The 24,059-nt window shown below is 45.3% G+C and overlaps 2 protein-coding genes across 2 annotated transcripts in view; both read right to left on the bottom strand.

The window, feature by feature from the left end:
* The window catches only part of prdx4 (peroxiredoxin 4), a 204,767-nt gene that overhangs the window by 161,027 nt on the left and 19,681 nt on the right, over positions 1 to 24,059 (bottom strand). The window lies entirely within an intron of this gene.
* LOC308327676 (zinc finger Y-chromosomal protein 1) lies at positions 352 to 23,698 on the bottom strand. The gene is made up of 10 exons (XM_080781201.1): positions 23,559 to 23,698; positions 17,666 to 17,762; positions 13,596 to 13,810; positions 13,364 to 13,514; positions 12,192 to 12,341; positions 9,771 to 9,899; positions 8,115 to 8,255; positions 7,015 to 7,158; positions 5,406 to 5,951; positions 352 to 4,027 (listed from the first exon to the last, which is right to left on the bottom strand). Exons 2-10 carry the CDS (start codon positions 17,730 to 17,732, stop codon positions 3,138 to 3,140), a joined length of 2,433 nt encoding a protein of 810 aa, XP_080637327.1. The 5' UTR covers positions 17,733 to 17,762; positions 23,559 to 23,698; the 3' UTR covers positions 352 to 3,137.

Here is a 24,059-nt window from a genome sequence, read left to right as displayed (position 1 = left end):
TTCTAACTCTGGCACACTTTGGGAATACTGCCATAGCGTGTATCCTATGGATCCAAAGAGAGGTGGTGGAGTTAGTTGCTTTAGCAGACATTTTTTGGAGGGTCCAATGGAGTTAAGATGTTTAGTCCAAAGCACTTTTTTACTACTTTCCATTGGTTCAATATTTTCGAAAAAACACACAGACGTAAAGGGTGTTCAATAGCACCGATTTATGCCAAAAACCACAAAAATGTAGTTACAGCAACGATATAGACTGTATATCATTGATGGGCATCCAGTCCATACCACCATATACTGTATATTACACAGCATACACATCAAACGCACCCAATAACAAGCTTCACGTGCCGGTAAAATACTTTTGTTTTTTATTACCTTTTTCTTAACAAATACATTGAAGTACATCCATAACAACACAATTCTGATTTCTTTCCGCGTTTATCAAGTGTTTACATCTACACACTTTTTACAGATTTGTGTACAAAACAATAATTTACGTCCCATAGAAGGCTAGTTACACTTAACTATACAACAAGTTTGTAAATGGTAAAATAAATATAAAGACAACAAAAACAAAACAAATAATATCACAGGTGAAATAAATGTAAAAAGCCGTAGTACAAATGTTTTTTTTCGTTTTTTTTTTTTTTTTTTACCACCAACACCAGCCCTCTGTTGAAGTTGCATTTTATAGAGAGACTTGATCTTGCCTTTTTTCGCTAAAGGCAAAAGGAGATGTGTGTGTGTGAGAGGGGAGTAAAAGAGTCCGGTTGTTGGTAGTTATACTCGAGATGCAGTCTGTGGAGAAAAGTCACAACATTTGGGTGTAGCCGGAAAAGAAAAGTGGTCAAAAAGGTTAGGCAGAATGTTATGTCTAAGATAAGTGATAAGTTATACTGCATATCATAATCCCCGTTATTGCCTATTTGTCGTACAACAGACAGAGGTCAATGACTACTGCAACGTCCGTGTTATGGTAGAGAGACAGATATGGACTCCATGGGACACCAACCTACGTTATGGTCTGAACCAGACATTATAACTGTCGTTTTGTCGTCATGGATACATGGTGCACGAGAAGCATGATGTGCTCACTAGTAGTCTGCAATGTAAATTAAATTGTGTCGTTAGTCATTCCTTAAGACCCAGAGCTTAAAAAAAAAAAAAAGGAAGAGTATAATGTTAAATTACTTTAATATACGTTCCGTTGTTGTAGGGCGGTGTCACACTACACCATACCTGGCACCATTTTGTTCTCAACCCCAAAACAAAATCCGATAAAAGCTTATCGAGTACCCGTTATCGATACGCTTTGGACTTATCAAGCTATGTTATAGAATATAGAGCATAGCGGGCCCATGATGTCATGTTTAAACAATCAAGACAAGAGGCTGATCAAGAAATAAATGTAATCATCCACGCTGGCACAAACATGTCGGTCTAAAAGTGTATTGATACCTGCCAGCCTGCGCTGTCCGGGGTAATCATAAAATTACGGTTTTGAAGTGACGGTATACACATTATATTAACCGGTTAACAGTTTATTTAATATTTATTTTATTGGCCTGTCTGTTAGACTGTATTTGAAGGCCCTAGTAAAGGATACTGGTTCTGTTCAGAATTTGTCGTCTCCCGTCTTTCCACAAATTAATATAAAATGCTCGATAGTGGACTCGATAAGAACCCGGCTTCGATAGGCCAGATCGATAAGTAGATCAATACAAATGAACGATCTCCATCCCTACTTTTGATGCAATTAAAATGTTCATTTGAGGCAGCTGGGTGTTCATAATTATGCTTTTAATTAGCATAGCATATAGCATTTAATTGTGCTATGTGAGCTCGTGGTAAAACCTTGTTGAAATCGAATGTTTTTAACTCAAATCTTTGCTTCTGGGGGGGGGGGGTCCCTGGAACAACATATTTTCAGATGGGGGTCGGTGGCCAAATACATACATTTTTTGGGGTTCTTGACATGAAATATTGAGCACCACTGACATAGAAAACATAGGTATTTCAGAAAACTGTCATGATTTAGAAAGACTTTTTTTTAAATTTCGATATCAGGCTAAAATAGGTTAATAATATGTAACCAATCCTTCAGGGTATATAACTATTATCAGGACAGAACCAGTAGCACGCCGTTTTCTCTCTGATTTCCTTAACTATCGGCAGGTATGAGTGGATTGTTTCGCTTTGCTGTACACACAGTCACACATGCACACACACAGACACACACACACACACACACACACACACACACACACACAACAGCAGCATTTTGAACATTTTCGGTAAAAAAAAAGAAAGCAAAATGGTGAATGTTTCGTCACAGAACCAGGGAAGCACTGTGGATAGATTTCTCTCTCTCTCTCTCTCATACTCACACGACCATAACATCAGAACAGAACTGGATAAATGCATTCCAACGTGTTCTCCTCAAACTCGAAGTTGGCATGAAGTGCTACTGGAAGCTAAAGTTCCCTCACAACCACATTATACTGCTGCTGTGTTGCGGCTTGCGGAGAGGAGAGGAGGAGGACCCCGGAATCAATTTCAAGATAATTACCGTTATGCAATTATTATTATTTTCCATTATCTCCATTACAAGGATACAATAAATCCATAATTAGGATCGCCGCGATGTGGAATTGATTGCTTAAAAACAAGAAGTGGTAAAACGGTGTATCTACAAAGAGATCAGAGACATCTGCACCATCTGCCATGCACACTACCAACCCCAGTGTCCAGCGAGGGACACTGGGGTCACCAGCGAGGGACATGCAGTTAAAAAAAAGTGCGACTCGATGAAGGGGCTTCTTGTTGCCTAGTAGTACGGTTACTCTGACGGACGTTTATGTACATGTTTATACATATCCGAAAACAAAGGAAGGGAGAGGTTGGTGCCTGCTGAGGGTGGTTGCTAAAAAATTAAAATAAAAAAAAGAGCGAAAAGAATCCGAACAGACTCCCCCCTAAGTGTCATTATGCATCGTTCGTGCATACATACGGCACCGTTTTATTCTGAAAGTACGGAACGAGGAGGTTGCAGTGAGGTGAACAGAGCGTTCGTGACGGGCGGCGGTGGTGGGTCAGGTGGCACAGTATTTCTGCCCCCCCCGGTGGGCGGGGCTTGCTTACTCCTGCACCACATCGGCGTCCTTGTGGTGGCGCATGATGTGCTGGTTCTTCTCCGACGGCCGGCGGAAGCCCTTGGAGCAGATCTCGCAGCGGTGCGGGTAGTCTTTCGTGTGGATGGAGATGACGTGGCGCTTGAAGCCCGACGCGTCCCCCGTGCTGTAGTCACAGTACTGACACTGGTAGATCCGCCTCTCCTTCTGGCCCTGCCCGATGACCACCGTCACGCTGCTGGCCAGGCTGGCCGCGCTCACCCTGGCCGGGGGAGTGGAGCTCCCCCCTCCTCCTCCCCCTCCTCCCCCTCCCCCGCCACCGCCCCCGCCGGCCCCGCTAGCCGGGGCCTTCTTGGGGGTGGCCGCCGCCGGCTGGGGGGCGACCGGCGCCTCCACCACCACCACCGTCCGTGACGACATCTTGGCCTCTCCGTGGCTCTTCTCCGACGAGGCCTGCTGCTGCTCCTTGGTGTGCACGGACAGGATGTGCCGGCTGAGCACGAAGGGGTCGGCGATCTTGAAGTTGCAGTGGCGGCACTGGTGCAGCTTCTTGGTGCGGTGCGCCAGCGAGTGCTTCTTGAGCTCCGACGGCCGGTGGAAGCCCTTGCCGCACACGGCGCACTTGTGCGGGTAGTCCTTGGTGTGCACGGAGATGATGTGGCGCTTCAGGTCGGAGGAGTTGGAGCTCTTGTGGTCGCAGTGGGCACAGTGGTGGGTCTTGTTCTCCTCGTGCGTGGCGGCGTGCTGCAGGAGCTCCTCCTCCTCGGCGAAGGTCTGGAAGCAGCGCTCGCACTTGTAGGGCATCTCCTTGCTGTGCTTGGTCTTGATGTGGGTCTTCAGGTTGGACGAGTCGGCGGACTTGTAGTCGCAGTACAGACAGGAGTAGGGCTTCTCACCTGGGGGGGTGAATAAAAATATATAATATCACGATATTCTTTCAAGCAGTATCACGATAAATGATCGTCAACTTAACTTTAGATCTGACCTCAAAATTAATTAAATAAAAATCTTCTAAATCCTCCAGTTTTCGGACATAAATATTTTCACGATTTTTCAAAAATAGCAGACCTACAAGCTCGTAGCGCGCCACTCGGTGGCGCGCTATGAGCTTGTAGATCTGTTATTTTTCAATAGCTAAAGCATAACGTAATGCTAACACACGGGGGGAAAATATATAATATCACGATATTCTTTCAAGCAGTATCACGATACATGATCACGAAATGTTTTCATGCGGGGTTTTTTTAGTGTTATTCTTCAAGTTACTTCACAAGTATAACCACCTACTGTATGAGGTAACACAAACTAAAACAGAAAAAGAATACTTTGGATGTCTGAGTGTTTTATGTTAAATTGGTTGTTCAGTAATGACGTTTTTGTTTTTGAAAAATGTATAGAGAAGGCATGGCAGTTACGTTGGAGAACGATGTATCCATGAGTAACTGTCTATTTGTGTATATGTATTATTATATAATTATGTACAATTTTGTGAATGTCTTGTAAGCCCGTGCGGGCTGGGCATCTTATGATGTAGGACACTTTAATAAAAACTCTATAAAACACTATCTATCTATCTATCTATCTATCTATCTATCTACAAAATGTTAATTTCGGTTTACAAAACCGTCATTCTATAGTTAAGTATAAATTAAGGTATAGAACTGCAAATCATAGAATGTGCGTTCACAATGTATGAATGAATGGACCGTTGTAAAGCGCTTTGAGGAGGCACGTTAGTGCATAGAAAAGCGCTATAAAAATGCAATCCATTATTAGTATTATTATCACAATATCCCATTCAGGGCGGGAACCCCTTTGGGTGTTTTAAGCATTATGTTATACTTTAGCTATTGAAAAATAGAAGATCTACAAACTCATACGAGCTTGTAGATCTGCTATTTTTTTAAAGATCGTGAAAATGTTTTTTTTTTTAACTCAAATCTTTGCTTCTGGGAGGGGGGTCCCTGGAACAACATATTTTCAGATGGGGGTCGGCGGCATATTACATATAACTTTGGGGGTCCTTGACATGAAATACTGAGCACCACTGATACAGAAACATGAGGTTTTTTCCAGAAAACTCTCCGGATTTAAGGCTCATACATAGTCTGGATTTACGGTGGTTAGGTGACCACCTCAACACCAGAGCGGTGGTCACCTCACCACCGAAAATCCAAACTATGAATAGGCCTTTATAAGACTTTTTCTTTTCAACATCAGGTCTAAAATGGTAAAAAATATATACGATCTTCATCAACCCACCCCTGTTCTCACCCGTGTGCGTGCGCATGTGCTTCTTGAGCTCGGACGGGTGGCGGAAGCCCTTGCCGCACTCCACGCAGATGTGCGGGAAGCTCTTGCTGTGCACGGCCAGCAGGTGGCGGTTGAGCAGGCCCTGCTCCGCCGTCTCATAGTCACAGAATTTGCACTTGTGCATCTTGTTGGCGTTGGAGGAGGGCGGCGAGGACGACGGCGACGACTGCTGCTGGTTCTTCTCGCCGCCGCGGTGGTGGTGCTGCAGCCGGTGGGAGAAGAGCGCCGCCTGCTGGTGGAACTCCTTGCCGCACATGTCACACTCGAAGGGCGAAGCCTTGTTGTTGTTGTTGCTGCTGAGCGTGTGCACCTCCATGTGGTTGTGCAGGCTGGCCTTCTTGTTGGTGGTGAAGTCGCAGTCCGTGCACTGGTACTTCTTGCGCGTCAGCACGTCCTGGTGGTGGTTCTTGGTGTGGCGCTTCAGGAAGCCTCTCGACTTGAACTTCTTGCCGCAGAGCATGCACGGGTAGACGGTCAGCGGCTGGCCGTACGGGCCGATGATGATGGCTGTACGGACACAGGAGAGATGATGATGAGATGAGATATACTTTATTGCTTTATTGTCCCATGAGGGGAAATTTGTCTTGGGCAAAAGTGCATGAGTACATCAACGCTTTTTAAAACAGACAGACAAAAGACAATACACAGTAGCAGCAAAGTACAAGTCACAAGAGTATCACAAGAGAAGTGCAAATTGCAATAAGAGAAGGTATATAATATAAAAAAGTGCTAGAGTATTCACAGTTTATAGTATCACAGTAAAGTGCAATAAATAACTGATGAAGGTCAAGAAGTCCCTTCCCCACTAAGAACTATGAACTATGTGGCGGTTGTTTAGTAGAACAATTGAAGTGGGAAGAAAATAAAGTTAGAGAGAGGGAGGGAGATGAGACGGTGGGGAGGTACCAACACGCCGCACTAAGACTTTGCAGAGGTACATGGTTACATGGTTATAGGCCCATGTCACGATTATTACATAATCGCCTAATGGCAGTTATCTTTTGCATAATCGTCAATCATTTCCATGAAAAATGTCCATAGATTATTATTTTTTAATCAAAAATGTCCGTACATTTCTGGGAAAGATTTTTTTGTGATATTATTAAATGTATCAGTGATTTCTTTGTATATTTAAGTTATTTGTCATATCTGCCCTGTGCGATTTGTGATTATGGAACCTGAAAGGCAATCAGAAATACAAATTGTAATATTCCAATGTTCAAAATGATACTAAACAATTAAATCCTTAATCGCAATAATTTGTGTGACAATTAATCGTCAACTTAACTTTAGATCTGACCTCAAAATTAAAAAAAAATCTTCTAAATCCTCCAACCAAGTGTAGAATGACTTATACTGGATCTCTTGTCCACTAGTCCCTTCCTAACATTTGTTGACGACATTGTCACTATATTTAGTCTTAGTTTTAGTCATCACAACTTAGTATTTATTTCGTTTTTCATTTAGTTTTTCTCAGTGGAAAAAGGTAGTCGACGAACATTTTTCGTCACAGTTTTAGTCGACATAATCTACACCGCTACACTGCGGTTCCCCTGCCGGTTCCACTCACCGGTTTGGACCTGCCGCGGCTCCGACCGCCGGCGGTTCTTGCTCCGCTGGCGGTTGAGCTCGTCCACGCCGTCCGACTCGTCGATGTGCAGCAGAGCGCTGGCCGCGCCGTTACGGTTCTCACAGCTCTCACTGTCCTCGGCGCCTGAGAGAGAGAGAGAGAGAGAGAGAGAGAGAGAGAGAGAGAGAGAGAGAGAGACAGAGAGAGACAGAGAGAGAGAGAGAGGTGTCAATGATGACATACAGACACCTGCAGTTCTACAACTCAACCATCGCATGGCATTCAGATGCGCTGAAAACATGAACATCTGGTTGGAAATACAAAGAGCTTGGCTTGCAGCATTGCCTGCATATTTCACCAGTTGCTTTTTTAAATACTTAGAAATATCAATGGATGGACTAAGGAAGGAGGTCTCCCTCCATCTGAATTAACCTCAAGCTGTAATATCTGTTGTCTAGACCTTTACATTGGAAGGCTCCTCCTCCCACGGACCTTTACATTGGAAGCCACTACCAAAAGCCGGAGCGGCTCCAGGGTGCCGGAGCGGATCCAGCGTGCCCGCTCTGCCCCTTTGGAAATGGCATGATTCCCAGACTGAGAAGCGGGGAGAGAATCCGTCTCTGGATTCTAGGCCAATTACTACCTCGTCCAGGAGACTTGTCTCTATATGAAGCTTCGTTTTAACGCTTACTTCACGGGCTATAGAGCAAAGGGTCCATTTGAAGACCTGGGTGCGGAGTGTTGAGCCAGCAATCTCGAGACACAATTCATTGTGCATTTTATTAGCACCTTTTAAATGGCGACCCCCCTTTAGGTCATTTCTAAATTGTTTGGCTATTTTATTTAAAAAAAAGGGAGGACAGTGTGAACATTCTTTTCCTTCTGATTTCAGGAGGTAATAATTTTAGTTTACTGACCATACGCTGCAGCCCAGGCCACGGTAAGGTAAGGTAAGGAGGTAATAATTTTAGTTTACTGACCATACGCTGCAGCCCAGGCCACGATAAGGTAAGGTAAGGAGGTAATTTCAGTTTACTGACCATACGCTGCAGCCCAGGCCACGATAAGGTAAGGTAAGGAGGTAATTTCAGTTTACTGACCATACGCTGCAGCCCAGGCCACGGGCATGAAGTCCTTGCTTAGAGAAACGCTCCTATCGTACGACGAGCGCTCGTGACCCACTGGCTCCTCCCCTCCTACCACCACCTCCATATAAACCTCATCAGTCACCTTGGACCCACCTGCAGCCGAGCACGCACACAGACACACAGACACACAGACACACACACACACACACACACACACACACACACAAAGGAGGAGATGCAAAAATATGCTAATTCTGTAACCCATTCAGACATGCTGACATAAGTCTGGGAAAGCATCCGTTTTAGTCGTTACTGTATAATCGTTGCTGTCGGGCAGAAACCTCGTCTTTTCTCGTGAATTAACGGCCTACTCGATCGTAGGTACTACATCGTCACAAAACATGTCGTGAAGCAACGTGTTTTGAGCAGCTACTTTTTTTTTAGCCCCTCCTAAATCCAGCTTTTGGTTACCGTCGTCCACAAACGTCGTCTTAAACAAACATTAAATTCACATTGACAATGAATGGAGAATTTTACCAATCATGGTGATTTATGATGATATGAGCGCCCCTCACTTCACACGGGTGTTAATAATTCTATTATTTGGATCTTGAAAAGTACGTTTTTGCACATGAGGTTTCCAAACCCCACAGACGATAATTTTTTTGCAACTTATGCAATATGGCATTCGCATTACCGCGACGCTATTCTGCACGGTCCCCCCTTGGTTATACAACAATGACAGGCAATTCAAAAATTGTTTTGCCATTACAAGTTGTTACCCTGTTTTAACATTACGTAACACGTATTTGTGTTCGACGGTCCAGGCCTGTAATGTATGCAAGTCATTCAATGTGTCAATGAAAACGCACCGTTTTCCTCCTTTTGCCTTTCTAGGAGACATTTATGACACCCGGCAGTCACCTAAAGGCTCATACATAGTCTGGATTTACGGTGGTGAGGTGACCACCGAACTACAACATGACGTCACTGAGCCGCGGTGAAGAGCAAACCACCGCCACCGCTCCAGCCCTTCTCTCTGTTTTTACTCACCACCGCTCAACGTTATTTCAGCTCCGGTGGTCAGCTCACCACCGGAGCGGTGGTCACCTCACCACCGTAAGTCCAGACTATGAATATGCCTTAAGAACACCATCATGACAACAACGTCCCCGTGTCCTTGTTAAAACAGTCATGACGACATTCTGCTGTGTGTGTGTTTTCTGCCTGCCGAGAGATACGCTCATACCAACTAGAAGGCGCTCGGTTTCCATCCAACACGTCAGAACCTGACACTGCACTAAATCCGCCGACAAATGTGAAATAACCCCTAGGGGGCAGGCGGTGGCTCAGGGGTAAAGTGGCCACTAGGGGGGCAGCGGTGGTTCAGGGGTAGAGTGTCTGGATGGTAACTGCAAGGTTGCCAGTTCGAACCCTGTGGGCTCCCCCAGAGTTATAGTGTCGAAGTGTCCTTGAGCAAAGACACTGAATTGCTCCTGATGTGCTGGTCGGTGCCTTGCATGGTTTCCGCTGCCATCGGTGTGTGAATGTAATGCACAATCTATGTAAAGCACCTTGGATAAAGGCGCTTTAATTATAAATGCACCATTTACCATTTGAGTCATGCATACAGTCTAGTCTTTAGGATGCAGAGTTAAACACACCCACCATGGTTTCCTTGGTTGGGATGAGAGTCTCCCACAGACATGTAGACCATCTTCTCCCTCAGCGTTTGGCCCGAAGACTCGGTCAGCGCCACGCTCTCGGTGTCGCCGTCGCTGATGTCCACCGACTCGCCTGCAGACGTTGAGAGAGAAGTATTGACAACGAAACCCTGTACTGTAGTTTTATTTACATTCAATTTGAATGTACAGTGACCGACAAAAACAATATGTGTTAAAGAGGTACGACCATATGGACGTGCCTGACCGGAGAGAGAGGGAGAGAGGGAGAGGAGGCTGGTTGTAAAAAAATAAAAAAAATAAAATCCACATCCACATTTAGATAAAATTCAGTGCCAGAACCATCACACACAGCACGTGTTATTTGTTGCTTTCGGGCCAGGTATCTTGTCAAAAAGAATGAATGCAGTACACACTAAAGGTTTAGTGTCACACTAAAGGTTTTATGGAAGATGCTTCTGAACATAAATTGCTAGTTTGACCACTTCAGATGCTCCAATCTTTAAAAAAAATAACCAAAATGCTCCAATCTTAGCCAGAATGAATGCGCATTGAGAGCTTGTAGATCGGTTATTTCCACTGCAGCAACATGCTTCCATAGAATACATACTATGCTGCTTCTATGGAATCCAACTGACTGAAATCCAGGGATGCACCCATGTGGACATTCACCCATGTGGACATTCACCCATATGGACATTCACCCATATGGACATTCACCCATATGGACATTCACCCATATGGACATTCACCCATATGGACATTCACCCATATGGATATTCACCCATATGGACATTCACCCATATGGACATTCACCCATATGGACATTCACCCATATGGATATTCACCCATATGGATATTCACCCATATGGATATTCACCCATATGGATATTCACCCATATGGACATTCACCCATGTGGACATTCACCCATGTGGACATTCACCCATGTGGACATTCACCCATATGGACATTCACCCATATGGACATTCACCCATATGGACATTCACCCATATGGACATTCACCCATATGGACATTCACCCATATGGACATTCACCCATATGGACATTCACCCATATGGACATTCACCCATGTGGACATTCACCCATGTGGACATTCACCCATGTGGACATTCACCCATGTGGACATTCACCCATATGGACAGATAACTGATACCGATATATATATTTAGTTTTTGTTGTTTTTATCTCCCCTTTTTATGCCAGGGAAACTAATACATCTTCAATACAAGAAATTAACAAATGGTTGATTTCGATTTTTTTCCAGTGAGACATTTTTCCCCTTACGTGATCACAAAAAGTACAGGTAGATGCTAGTAGCTTATAAATGCCTATCCTTATTACATTTTGTTACATATAACATTGTAAATGTTCAGAATCTACAGCTTGTATAGATGACCAACCCGCCAACATGGCAAACGCAAAATGTATACTGCTTAGATCAATAACAGATCAATATTGGCTACTGCCATCGGTTAATGTCAGTTTTATTTGCCGATACAGATATTGACCGATAATGGCAAATACCAGCCGATACCAATTATGTGGCCGATACACCGGTGCATCCCCACTGAAATCAGTGGTGGCGACTGACAACTTGAAATCGGTAGTGCTGCGCGATTCTTGCAATTCCAATCTTCCACATAAATTGAGATCACGATTCTCACCCGATTCTCATTTTTTCTAAGAAAATATGTATTGTCTTTCAGTCTGTAGTTGCTGAACATTTACTACATTCAAAATGTGGCACATGGAGCCATAACTACTGTGGCTTTAAACAGACAACATCAAAGTTACTGACTTAAACCTCTCTTAAAGTCTCTCTCTTGTATAGCAAAAACATAAGAGCATCTACATTTTCTTGGACAGCCAACTAGTGCTGCAAGGCTGCATGATTCATGCTCAAATTGAGGAACTGAAATAGTGTCTGAATCTAGATTGCGATCATTTTTTTCTTCGATTAATTGTGCAGCACTAGCGTCGTTGGGACTGTTTGACCGTGATGTGAACTCAGTGAGAACTTCAACCGCGTGGGCGTGGTTGGGACAGTTTTCTTTTTTTTATAATATATTTTTTATCCCACGATTTTGTAACCCATTTTTCACCTAATGTGATCCTGGGCTCTACACACCCTCCACCAACCAGTAGTCCCCCATATATGGGGGACAAGGGGAGAGCAACGGACTTGAACTCATGCTTCCTTCATGCCTGAGTGTCCAAGTTGCTCCTTTACACCTGACAGGGGGGAGTTTCCCTGGTTGGACGTATAGCGCGTGGAAGGAACACGTTATTCCAACCAGTTCGTCTTTCTCCTCCATCAGGCGCCCCCGGCTGGCCAGGGGGAGGCAGTTTCGTTGGGACAGTTTAACCGTGACGTGGTGAACTCACCCATGTCGTCCTCCCCCGAGTCGGCCTTGAAGATGTACACCTTGATGACCTCCTGGCCGTCCTCGTCCTTCTCCACCTCCTGGTCCTCCACCGTCCCCTCCACCGTCACCTCCGTCCCGTCGTCAGACACCATCTTACCGGCTTCGTCCACTGGAGAGAGAGCACACAGAAACACAACACGCAGTATATTTAACACCATCTTACCGGCTTCGTCCACTGGAGAGAGCACACAGAAACACAACACGCAGTATATTTAACACCATCTTACCGGCTTCGTCCACTGGAGAGAGCACACAGAAACACAACACGCAGTATTATTTAACACCATCTTACCGGCTTCATCCACTGGAGAGAGCACACAGAAACACAACACGCAGTATTATTTAACACCATCTTACCGGCTTCGTCCACTGGAGAGAGCACACAGAAACACAACACGCAGTATTATTTAACACCATCTTACCGGCTTCATCCACTGGAGAGAGCACACAGAAACACAACACGCAGTATTATTTAACACCATCTTACCGGCTTCGTCCACTGGAGAGAGCACACAGACAACTAACTCTCTGCTTTAGACTTTTGAAATCTTTTCACATGGCTCAACAATAGCCCGTTTCTCTCTCTGTACGGACAGACCTTGAAGAATGAAAGAGCTCTTGTTCTTTGTTGGGGAAAAGAGGGAGTATGACCGTCTCTCTCCATAGATAAGACATTATTATTTTTCACCTTTTTAATTAACTAAATGGTGAAGTGGACTATTCAAAGATTCAAAAAGGATTGCGTACGTAAGCACGTCTGGGCAGTTATACCACACAGACACAAACATTGACTTATTAACTTTTATAACAACTGTTCTGAATATATGAACAGCAACTGATGTTCGCCGGATGGCGGAGTCAGGTCAATGTAAGGAAGTGTAAGTGTAGGGGCTACGGACAGAATGACTGACTGACATTTTTCGGTGGATTAATAATAGATAGATATGGTTCAGAAAGTTAAGTTAAACCCTGTTTCTACAGTATGTACTCTGTCAGCAGAACCCCACTACTTTATCAGGTACACACAGAAACGGACACCTCTGTATCTCTCTCACAGAATGGAGATAGGTTAAAATCAAAATACTCTGAATCCAGGCAGGCAGTGTTTAACACTCTCTCTCACACACTCACATGAGATCATCAGGTAGTCTCCACAGCTGTCGTCCTGGTCCTCCTCGTCATCCTGTGCCTCCTCCTCCTCCTCCTCCTCCTCCTCCAGTCCGTCCTCTTCCGGTATCTCCTCGTCCCCCATGGCCACCACGCCCCCCTCCTCCTCCCCCCCCTCCTCCAGGGTCATGGTCACGGCCACGCCCCCGTCCTCCTCCTCGCACTCCTCCCCCTCCCCTTCCCCCTCCTCCCCTTCCCCCTCCTCCTCCTCGTCCTCCAAGTCGTCCTCACAGTGCACCGTGTACTCGGACACCACATCCTCCACGGCGTCCTGGATCACCAGCTCGTCCGGGGCGAACCTGTGGACCGCCATGTTGACTCCGCCTCCTCCTCCGACGCCCTCGCCCTCCGAAAGCAGCACCGTCTCTTGTAGCTCCACGACAAACTCCTGTCCGCCAGCGCCTCCCTCATCTGGGGGGAACGGAGAGGGTTCAAGGTTCAAAGGTTAGCTTTGTTGTCCCTTTGCAGGGAATTGGTTTGCAGCCAGATCATAGTAAAAAATACACACAAAAACAATATTCAAAACAGGACTAAGAACAGGGCACTAGAGACAGAGGGCTGTATTTTGAGTGTCTTAATGTCTTAAGTAGCAGGTCTTATTCTCTAACTTGAGTAAACTAAAGACCTGGAGGCGTGATCAATGCCATTTGGCTATTCCGAGCGGCCAAAGAGCATTGATCACGCCTCCAGGTCTTTAGTTTACTCAAGTTAGGGAATAAGACCTGGTACTTAAGACACGCAAAATACAGCCCAGAGAATTCACGACATACAGTAGTAGCTAAGTCAGCAGAAGTGCATTAGTGGGCAGTATGTGCAAAAGGGCAAGAATAAAGTGCTATATGCTGTTCAGTAGTTGAATAGCAGCCACGGGACAAAGGATAGTTTGAACCGATTAGTCTTTGTGGCGGAGCACCCTCAGCCCACGACCTGAGGGCATACTGTTACATACTGTACTTCCTTCCTTTAATCCCTGGACTACAATTCCCATAATTCTTTGGTGCACTGCTCCTCCTTGTGGATAGGGGGAGAGCTGTCTTACTGAGACAACATGTAGTCCAGGAAGGAAGTGAGCCCAGTGTCCATGACATCAGAGACACCAGGCTCACTGCTACAATCTAAAATATCTAAAACCACATATTACACACATAAAGACCCCCAGGAAAGTGTTCTAAAGCTTCTAAACATCATTAACGTATATATTTTTTTGCAAAAAGGGTGAAGTGTCCCTTTAAGGAAATGCTACGACACTGCCGTAAAGCAGATCGTACGGGACCTGTCGTGATATATACTGTATATCTACCGGTACATGCTGCTATTGTGCATGGTTGTTACTACTTGTTGTTACCTGCCTAAAGCGTACAGTAAAGCTACTACTACTTGTACACGTGTGTGGACATTGAGTCATTGGAACACATTACAGTAACAACATTTACAACTGTACGCCAGCGCCTCCCTCATCTGGGGAACGGAGAGGATTAAGGCCTATTCATAGTCTGGTTTTTCGGTGGTGAGGTGACCACCGCTCCGGTGGTGAGCTGACCACCGCTCCGGTGGTGAGCTGACCACCGCTCCGGTGGTGAGCTGACCACCTCTCCGGTGGTGAGCTGACCACCGCTCCGGTGGTGAGCTGACCACCGCTCCGGTGGTGAGGTGACCACCGCTCCGGTGGTGAGCTGACACACCGGAGCTGAAATAACGTTGAGCGGTGCTAAGTAAAAACAGAGAGAAGGGCTGGAGCGGTGGCGGTGGTTTGCTCTTCACCGCGGCTCAGTGACGTCATGTTGTAGTTCGGTGGTCACCTCACCACCGAAAATCCAGACTATGTATGAGCCTTTACAGTACACACTGTAACAACATTTCAACTGTCCGCCAGCGCCTCCCTCATCTGGAAAAGGAAAAGTGTTTCTTTGTGTCCTAAACATCATTAAAATAAGATCTGGTTGCACAACAACACACACGAAACTTAAAACACTACTTTTTGTTCATTATGTTGCTCTGGATCATGCCCATTAAGACCTGGCCGGAACACAGCTGTGTAATCTTATAGCTTTTAACGACTCTAAACTAGTGCTGTACAATTCTTGCTCAAATGTGAATCTCGATTAAAAAAAAAGTTCACGATTCTCACACAATACATCACTACATTCAAAATGTGGAACCTGGAGCCAACGACTGTATGGCTTTAAACTGGACAACATCTCTCTCTTGTAGCAAACAAATAAAAACATGTTATACTTTATACTGCCCACCTGTGGTCCTCTTATAAGAAATATAGTATGCAAAGGGTTGCAAGTTGCATGGCACCGCGTAATGATACAGAATACACCCTTAACCCATTCTGACCTGAGATCAGATTCATACGAGGTTTCCACTGGACACACACTGGTTCTGATTAACCCATTCTGACCTGAGATCAGATTCTAAAAAATGTCAGTCGCTCTTCGATTTTTCAAAAATAGCAGACCTACAAGCTCGTAGCGCGCCACTCGGTGGCGCGCTATGAGCTTGTAGATCTGCTATTTTTCAATAGCTAAAGCATAACATGATGCTATAACACCAAAATGGGTTCCCGTTCAGAATGGGTTAAAAACCCAGAGGGGGCAGTGCTGGTCAGATGTCTGTCAATGCTGGAGTGAGGACTTTTAATAAAGCAATTTTAAGAACAGCACAACGGCTCAATGTATCTGAACACACTATCACTAATTCACTATCAACATAAAAGCTCACAAAGTGTCATAGATGTGTCGTCATGAATAATGTCAAATGTCATGAATACAACATGTTAGTGGGGGTCCCTGCTGCATCTCTCTCACAGCTAAGGAGTCCTTGGCCTGAAAAACATTGACCCCTGAAATAGGGCTAAACATGTTTGAATAATACCCAATAATGTAATAAGGAAACATCATTTCATCTTTCTAAATTTTTATCCCACGATTTTGTAACCCATTTTTCACCCCTGTGTCAATTATCTAATGTGATCCTGGGCTCTACACACCCTCCACCAGCCTAGTCCCCATATATGGGGGACAAGGGGAGAGCAACGGACTTGAACTCATGCTTCCTTCATGCCTGAGTGTCCAAGTTGCTCCTTTACACCTGACAGGGGGGGAGTTTCCCTGGTTGGACGTAGCGCGTGGAAGGAACACGTTATTCCAACCAGTTCCTTTCCCCGCCCTTAAGGCTATATATATATATAGGCCCCGGCTGGCCAGGGGGAGGCAGTTTGAAACATCATTTCAAAGCCGAAAAGACACTTTTTCTTAAAAAAACATCTCAAATAACACATCTTGAAGCCTTAGACAGGACGTGATGTACCTAGAAACTTGGTTTGAATGTTGGGCGGAATGAGAAAAGAGAGCGAGAGAGAGAGAGAGAGAGAGAGCAAGTCATCCACACACCCATGTTGTTGTTTTACTGGTTTCATTAGAAACAATACTTTTTGTTAGTTTTGCGTGGCTCCGGTGAAGACATCTCCACACAAAACCAAATACGTACAGAACTGTACTACTACTACTACTACTGAACAGTCAGTAATGCGGCGTTGACGCTAAGGGTTGCAGGTAAATAAAACTGTCGGGCCGGTAATTAAGAGTTTGCTTTCAGCTTGCCCGACAGGGGACGCAACCGTCTATAAACACAACACGTGTCCTCTGGTCTGTACTCTGTGTAGAATGTAAAATAGGAGCATTATTTGGTATAGTCTATAGTGCACCCCTTTATGGCCAATGGAGTAAGATTGTGTTTGGCATGACCATCTATTCTGAAAAGTTTCTTAAAATGGACAGAACAACAAAAATAACAAAATTAACAAATATGCCTACAATAGGGTACCTAAGCACTTCATGCTTGGCCCCTTTAAAAGGAATCAAGAAACAGTTTGACCATTGACTAGTGTGCTTGAAGTTGCTGTGTGCAAGGTACTCTTAGGTTATAATTAATGCACTGTTGCTAAATGTAAAATAAGTGTGAACCCATAGTCATATTCATAGCTATGTATAGGACAGGTATTTGGCATACAAATTGAGGTAGGACCTTTTTTTTCCCCACACAGGTACAAAAAAAACTAGGTACAAAAAACAAAGAAAAAGTGTTAAATTGAACGGTCAGTTTTTTAATGGACAATTTATTTTTTTGGGGGCAAGTGGGCATGACCTTTTGGTATAAGTATAGAACATGACCCTACTACTGTACGGCGACCTTAGAGTGCCCCCCCCCCCCCCCCCATCCCAACCCACTGGGTAATGTATTAATGGGTGATTTATTTACCAGATCCGTGTAATATTATTTTAGGCTCTTGAGAATGGATTGCAAGCCTGGTGTCATCCTCATCCATTGTCCTCACACTGCATTTGTCAATGGAGAGCTGAAAGGAGAACAATGCAGGGGTCAGGTGACATGTGGGTCCACGGCTCCACACCTGCCCCGCCCCCAACCCCCCCCCCCCCACCCCCACCCAACACTCTCTCAACCCACAGTCAGTGCAACGTCACAACAGCAGATCTCCATCATGCAACACCGGGAAACATACTATGATCCGACGGAGCAATGATCCGACGCGCATTGGTCCGAGGGTTGGGGTTAGGTTTATAGGTGTGCTGCCCCCGTGCTGGCGGTTATGGTTAGGGTGAGGGTTTGGGGGTAGGTTTAGGTGTGCTGCCCCGTGCTGGCGGTTATGGTTAGGGTGAGGGTTTGGGGGTAGGTTTAGGTGTGCTGCCCCGTGCTGGCGGTTATGGTTAGGGTGAGGGTTTGGGGGTAGGTTTAGGTGTGCTGCCCCGTGCTGGCGGTTATGGTCAAGGTGAGGGTTTGGGGTAGGTAGTCGATGATCGGACCAATGGATCGGACCTATGCCCCGTCAGAACAAAAAGGCATGCACTCTGCAACACCGCCACACAGAACACCTGGCTTCCTCCGGGTAGGGCTGCTATTTTTGAAGAAAGAAAAAAGAAAATTGCGCAAAAATGTGGCGCAAATCTTTGAATATATATTCTTTCAGATTAAACGTTTTTTTTTAACTCAAATCTTTGCTTCTGGGGGGGGGGGGGTCCCTGGAACAACATATTTTCACATGGGGGGTCGGCGGTCAATTTCATATATTGTTGGGGGATATATGTTTGAAAACCACTGACATAGAAACATAGGGTTTTTCAGAAAACTGTCAGAATTTAGAAGACAATTTGTAGAATCGTCCTGCAGGTCGAAATGGGTTAAAAGGGCAAGAACACTTTGGGTTTGTAATGTGTACTTAGTGACCTTGCCATAATGCCAACTCCAAAAGGTGGACAAATACATCAAAAACAATTGCTCCGTTGATTAGAAATTAGAAAACTAAATATGCTCCTTCGTTGACTTACACGTTGTATGGTGACACCGCTCTCACACGACAGAGACGTTCTGTGTGCAATGTGCACATCTCTCAGATCCAGATTCAGATACCTTTATTTGCCATTGTGTAAAAACACATAGGAATTTGCTTTGACATTTGACTCATTGCCTACATGTATTCAGGCCAGGTTGCTCCATGTCAAGGAAACATCAAAGAGGAGGAAACATCTGCACATGCACTTGTTTGTTTCTAGAGCTCCCACAAGACTTACTTTATTAATAAAAGAGGAAAATGCAATTTCAAGTTTCAAACCCTGTCTATGGTCTTCATCAGGCAAAGGTTATAATGACAGAAAACAGAACAAATATATACAAAGTACATCATTGATCGTCCATAATATGACACCTGGGAGTGGGAACAACCTAAACCAATCCCGGGGCTATAGAACATTTGCCTGATGAAGACCTGTCCTTAGAGAGGGTCGAAGCGTTGCATGGAGCTTTAGAAAACAAGCAACCTCTCAAAGTCACTATAAGCCAAATTCCAATACCCCAAATCTCGGCCACTCGCTCACTCACACTCGCTCACTCCAGCATGGTGGTGTTACGGTGAAATTGGTGACCTGCTGAAATAATGTGAAAATCTTGCAGACGTCACATAATGTCAGTGTCCGAATGAAAATCGTTGCAGTTTGTTCATTAGCAAAGTTCAACCTAGCGGTATTCAGGCCACATATTTAAAGACCACCTCCATGTAGGTTGTGTGAAGTCCACAAGATGGTAACATATTTCAGCAGGTCACCAATGTCACCATACTTTGCCATGCTGTAGTGACCGAGTGGGAGTGAGCGAGTGGCTGAGATTTTGGGTATTGGAATTTGGCTTATGTTTCACCGTACAGTGCACGTCAGGTCAGGGGTCGGTGCTCCTCAAAAAGGTAGATTGTGATCTACCAGTAGATCACAAAAGAGTGTGCGGGCCGGGCAGACCACGTGACATGCCCCTAAAAATGTAATCCGTCACTTGAATTAGCGTGATTTCCGTTTGTGTCCGAGCATAGGCATGGTAATGCTCCGCCTGCCTGTGATTGGCCTATACTATACCGACGAGGTGGATATGCTGGATAGTCTGATGCGATTGGTTACTCCGTGGTGGGAAATGATACAAGTAGTATGGTGTGATACAAGAGAACCCTAACTTGTATACGTTTTATTTTTGTAGAAGAGGCAAACTAATATTGTTTATGATTTGATTTGGGTTTGTGTTGATTATTGTGTAATTTGTGTAAACTTGAAACATTATTGTACTATTTAAAAAAGTATCTATTTTCCCTTCATCTTTATCCATTTTAGTGTAAAAGTATTAGTTTACTATAATTAGATTAATACACGATAATCAACACTAAACACTTTATTTAGAACACAACCCAAATCAAATCATTGTACAACATACGTGTTATTCAATCAAAGCAAACGGAATAAACATAAATTAGTTTGCCTCTTCTACAAAAATAAAACGTACAAGGATGCATTCTGTCGCGCGCGCCAAGCTGTCATTCTCTTGTAGCCCATTATTTATTTCTCAATCTCACCACGGAGTAACCTGGCGTCTCGGAGGACAGTCAAGAGACGGGCAGTGTCAGTATAGACCAATCAAGGGCAGGCCTCAGCCATCATGCCTATGCTCAGACACAAACGGAATCCACGCCTTGAATTAAGGGGACTTGATCAAAAGGGGCCTGTAAGCTCAAACGCACAATGCAATACTACTCAGACAGTAGCATTACAAAGTTGCATACAAACAAAATCATACCCATTCTATTCCCCCTCTCTCTAGTCCAAACCCCTGATGTAAGTCAATGAGGAACATATTTTGAATGCTCAATTTCTTTCTTTTTTTTAAATAGATTTTTTATCCCACGATTTTGTAACCCATTTTTCACCCCTGTGTCAATCATCTAATGTGATCCTGGGCTCTACACACCCTCCACCAACCTAGTCCCCATATATGGGGGACAAGGGGAGAGCAACGGACTTGAACTCATGCTTCCTTCATGCCTGAGTGTCCAAGTTGCTCCTTTTACACCTGACAGGGGGGAGTTTCCCTGGTTGGACGTAGCGCGTGGAAGGAACACGTTATTCCAACCAGTTCCTTTCCCCTCCTTCAGGCGCCCCGGCTGGCCAGGGGGAGGCAGTTTCTAATCAGCGGAGCAAACATTTTTGATTTCTTCTTGCCCACCTTTGGCGTTACATCATGGCACGGTAAAAAACTTTATTATAATCATGTATTATTATTATTACTGTTTTTCCACATCATGCAGTACGTTACAACGCCAGGCAGAGCAGGCAGGCAGGCAAGCAGTACAACAACCATTGGTGCCATTGTGACCGTACTGTGATTGTACTCGCCCAATCAGCACAACAACAGATCACAACGTTATGCACGCCACACACACGGCCATCATTACATGCATGTCATGTCATCCAGTTCAACTTCCTGGTGGTGGTGGTCTGGTACCAGAGCCATTAGGGGCCGATTCATACTCCTATTTTACCACTGTTTCGGCGCTGTAGTGCCAAAAGGATTTCGGACAGACAGGCTGCAACCAAAGCGAAGGCAAAGCAGCATGAACCCTGGATGTAGCCTAGCCTACAGAAGCTACTGACACAACAAATTAGTGTAATTGAGAGTGATATATTCACTGTGTCTACAGACCTCCAGAGACTCTAGTCTAAAGGCTCATACATAGTCTGGATTTTCGGTGGTGAGGTGACCACCAAACTACAACATGACGTCACTGAGCTGCGGTGAAGAGCAAACCACCGCCACCACTCCAGCCCTTCTCTCTGTTTTTACTCACCACCACCGTTCAACGTTATTTCGCGGTGGTCGTGGTTGTCAGCTCACCACCGAAAATCCAGACTATGAATAGGCCTTAAGTGGGGTCCGGGGAGCGGCGGGGACCTTGAGGCAGTTCCAGGGGGTCCCCAGCTAAATGATAGTGTGAAACCAAATGGTTCTGTAACTCTGAGAATGTACAAATGTACATTTGTACACTCTAGTTAAATGAACATAGATTTTACTATGTAAATTGGGAGTCCCAGGGATAGAAATGTCATTAAATGGGGGGTCCGTAGCCCTAATGCATGTCAAACTAGGGGTCCTCGACAATCACTGCTAGACCAAGGACCACTGGTGGTCCCCAGACCACAGGTTGAAAACCAGTGACTGACACAACAGTCATTCATGTAACAGCAAATAAAACAATTAGTGCTATTACATGAATATTAACCATTAAGTGCAGATTTTCTTTGGGGGGGGGGGGGAACGTATATATAATGATGCCTCAGTTGCCTAGTAGTGAAGTCTTTACATACATTGCGTCAAATTTCAGGGAGTGCAATCGATGCAAACATGTATGATGCAGAGCACGGTAACATAGTAACAAGATGTAAACAGTAGATATGCATGCATGCATGCTAGCAGTAGCAAGCAAGCAAGCCGGGGGATGCCATTTAATTTGCACCATCCCCCCACCTCCAGGTGGGGAAAATGCCACTGTCTCTGTGTGTGTGTGTGTGTGTGTGTGTGTGTGTGTGTGTGTGTGTGTGTGTGTGTGTGTGTGACTTGTGCTTTTTGAAAGATGCATGCTCAGTGTCACACCAAAATCTGACGTACACAAACAAAACAAAAACTGAACGCACGCACACGAGCAGAGCAACGTCCTGATGTATTAGGGTGCTATTACCATACATAAACAACAGTCTGTGCAGTGTAACAACTGCTATATCTGACAGCATTGTTGCCATTGTGTTCAAGAGGTTAGGCGGTTGTCTTGTCTTAACCTACTGATGGGGGAGAGGGGGCTATACCCTAACCCCCCAGGGGTTTAATGTTTTTTTCCACCTCAGACTACACCACCACCATCTATTCTCTGAAAATAGCATATCTGTATAAGCTCAGTTGGGCTTGCAGATCTGATATTTTTCGCCCAATGATCGCCCGCCCCCCCCAGAAAACGCACGCTACTGACGCTAGTGTTCAAGTGGGTTAAACTTAACGCCCCTGGCTGTCATTTAGGGCTACTGGTGGTCATCTGCATGCATTGCCATGGGATTTGGGGAAACCCGGAGAGACCAAACGCATAATATTATGCTCAAAGGGCACATTTAAATTGCACAAAAATAATTGCACCTACGATGATGACCTAACCTGGACATTAGCCATTATTAGTTGCAATGCTAGCGGCTCCAGTTCCTCTCCCCACACACAGTCAGTCACACACACACACACACACACACAAGGAGCTGCTAGCTACATGTCTGTATCATGGCTCACTGGTGGTGGAGAGGAACAGGAACGCCTTCCCCACTATTGGTTTTCATTAACCCAGCGGCCCTGCGCCATTTTGTTAGCCTCGATATCTCCCCAACAAAAAACGTTTAATTATTATCACAAATGGCGAGCTTTTAAATGAACGCGCGCGCAACGCCGCTGCGGTTAGCGTGACATTGCTGCAACAAAACGACCTCGCTTCGCAGCCAACCCCAAAACACAGTCACGTTTTTATAAACACGCACTAATAAAAAAGGGTTTTCGTTTCAAAAGAGTCGCTTTAGCCGTGCGGCTAACCACGGCCCTCTCTGTGTATCAAAGGCCTCTCTGTGGCCTAAACAGAGAAAAGGCCCTATTTCCGTCCCTTTCACGGCCTCCGCCGCACAACACACACAACAACGCAACGAAACATGTATCCGCATGCAACACAAAGACACAAACGGCACACAAAAAAAGCCCCAATAAATGCGTGCAAAACGTGCAAAAACAAAACCCCGCATACCAGATTTTATAGCGGGACGGACGGGGGAAGGGGACCTCTTTTCTTTCTTCTTTGGTGGAGAGACAGGGTAATAGTAGTCGTTCCTCTTTTTTTTTTTTTTTTGCTTTGCCTTGAGTTTTCCAACCGCGCCAGGGCCGTGCTGTGGTTCCCCCACACTCGGGCTGGGATTCGACCGGGAGCCTGCGTGTGTATTTTGGGCGGGGAAGGAGAAGGAGGGGCCGAGTCGAGCGAGCAGAGCAGAGCAGCAGAGTGTCTGTCTATACTGTGTTAGTGTAAAGTGTCCTCCAGGCTAAAGGCAAGGCACGGCAGGGCAGGGCTACTTGCAGCCGGAGCTACTTGGTCGTCCCTCCCGCTGCATGCATGCACTGCAGCCCCCCGCTCCGCTCCGCTCCCAAGGCCGACGTAAGGGCCGTTCCTCGTCCCGTCCAACCCGTCAGAGCAAAGCACTAGGCAGCAACGTCACTGGCCTCGCCGCCGCGCACTGGTTGGGCTACACGGGGA

The sequence above is a fragment of the Protomyctophum bolini genome (assembly GCF_963924005.1).
Source record: "Protomyctophum bolini genome assembly, chromosome: 13".
Lineage (NCBI taxonomy): Eukaryota > Metazoa > Chordata > Actinopteri > Myctophiformes > Myctophidae > Protomyctophum > Protomyctophum bolini.
This window is presented reverse-complemented; position numbering and strand designations above follow the sequence as displayed.

Excerpts from the sequence above, each read along its gene's own strand:
- LOC308327676 (XM_080781201.1), bottom strand. The coding sequence starts at position 17,732 with ATGGATGAGGATGACACCAGGCTTGCAATCCATTCTCAAGAGCCTAAA. Across the intron at positions 13,515-13,595 it reads AGGACGAGGAGGAGGAGGGG|GGGGGGGAGGAGGAGGGGGG; the intron begins GAAGGGGAGGAG and ends ACCCTGGAGGAG. Across the intron at positions 8,256-9,770 it reads TCCCAACCAAGGAAACCATG|GTGGGTCCAAGGTGACTGAT; the intron begins GTGGGTGTGTTT and ends GCTCGGCTGCAG.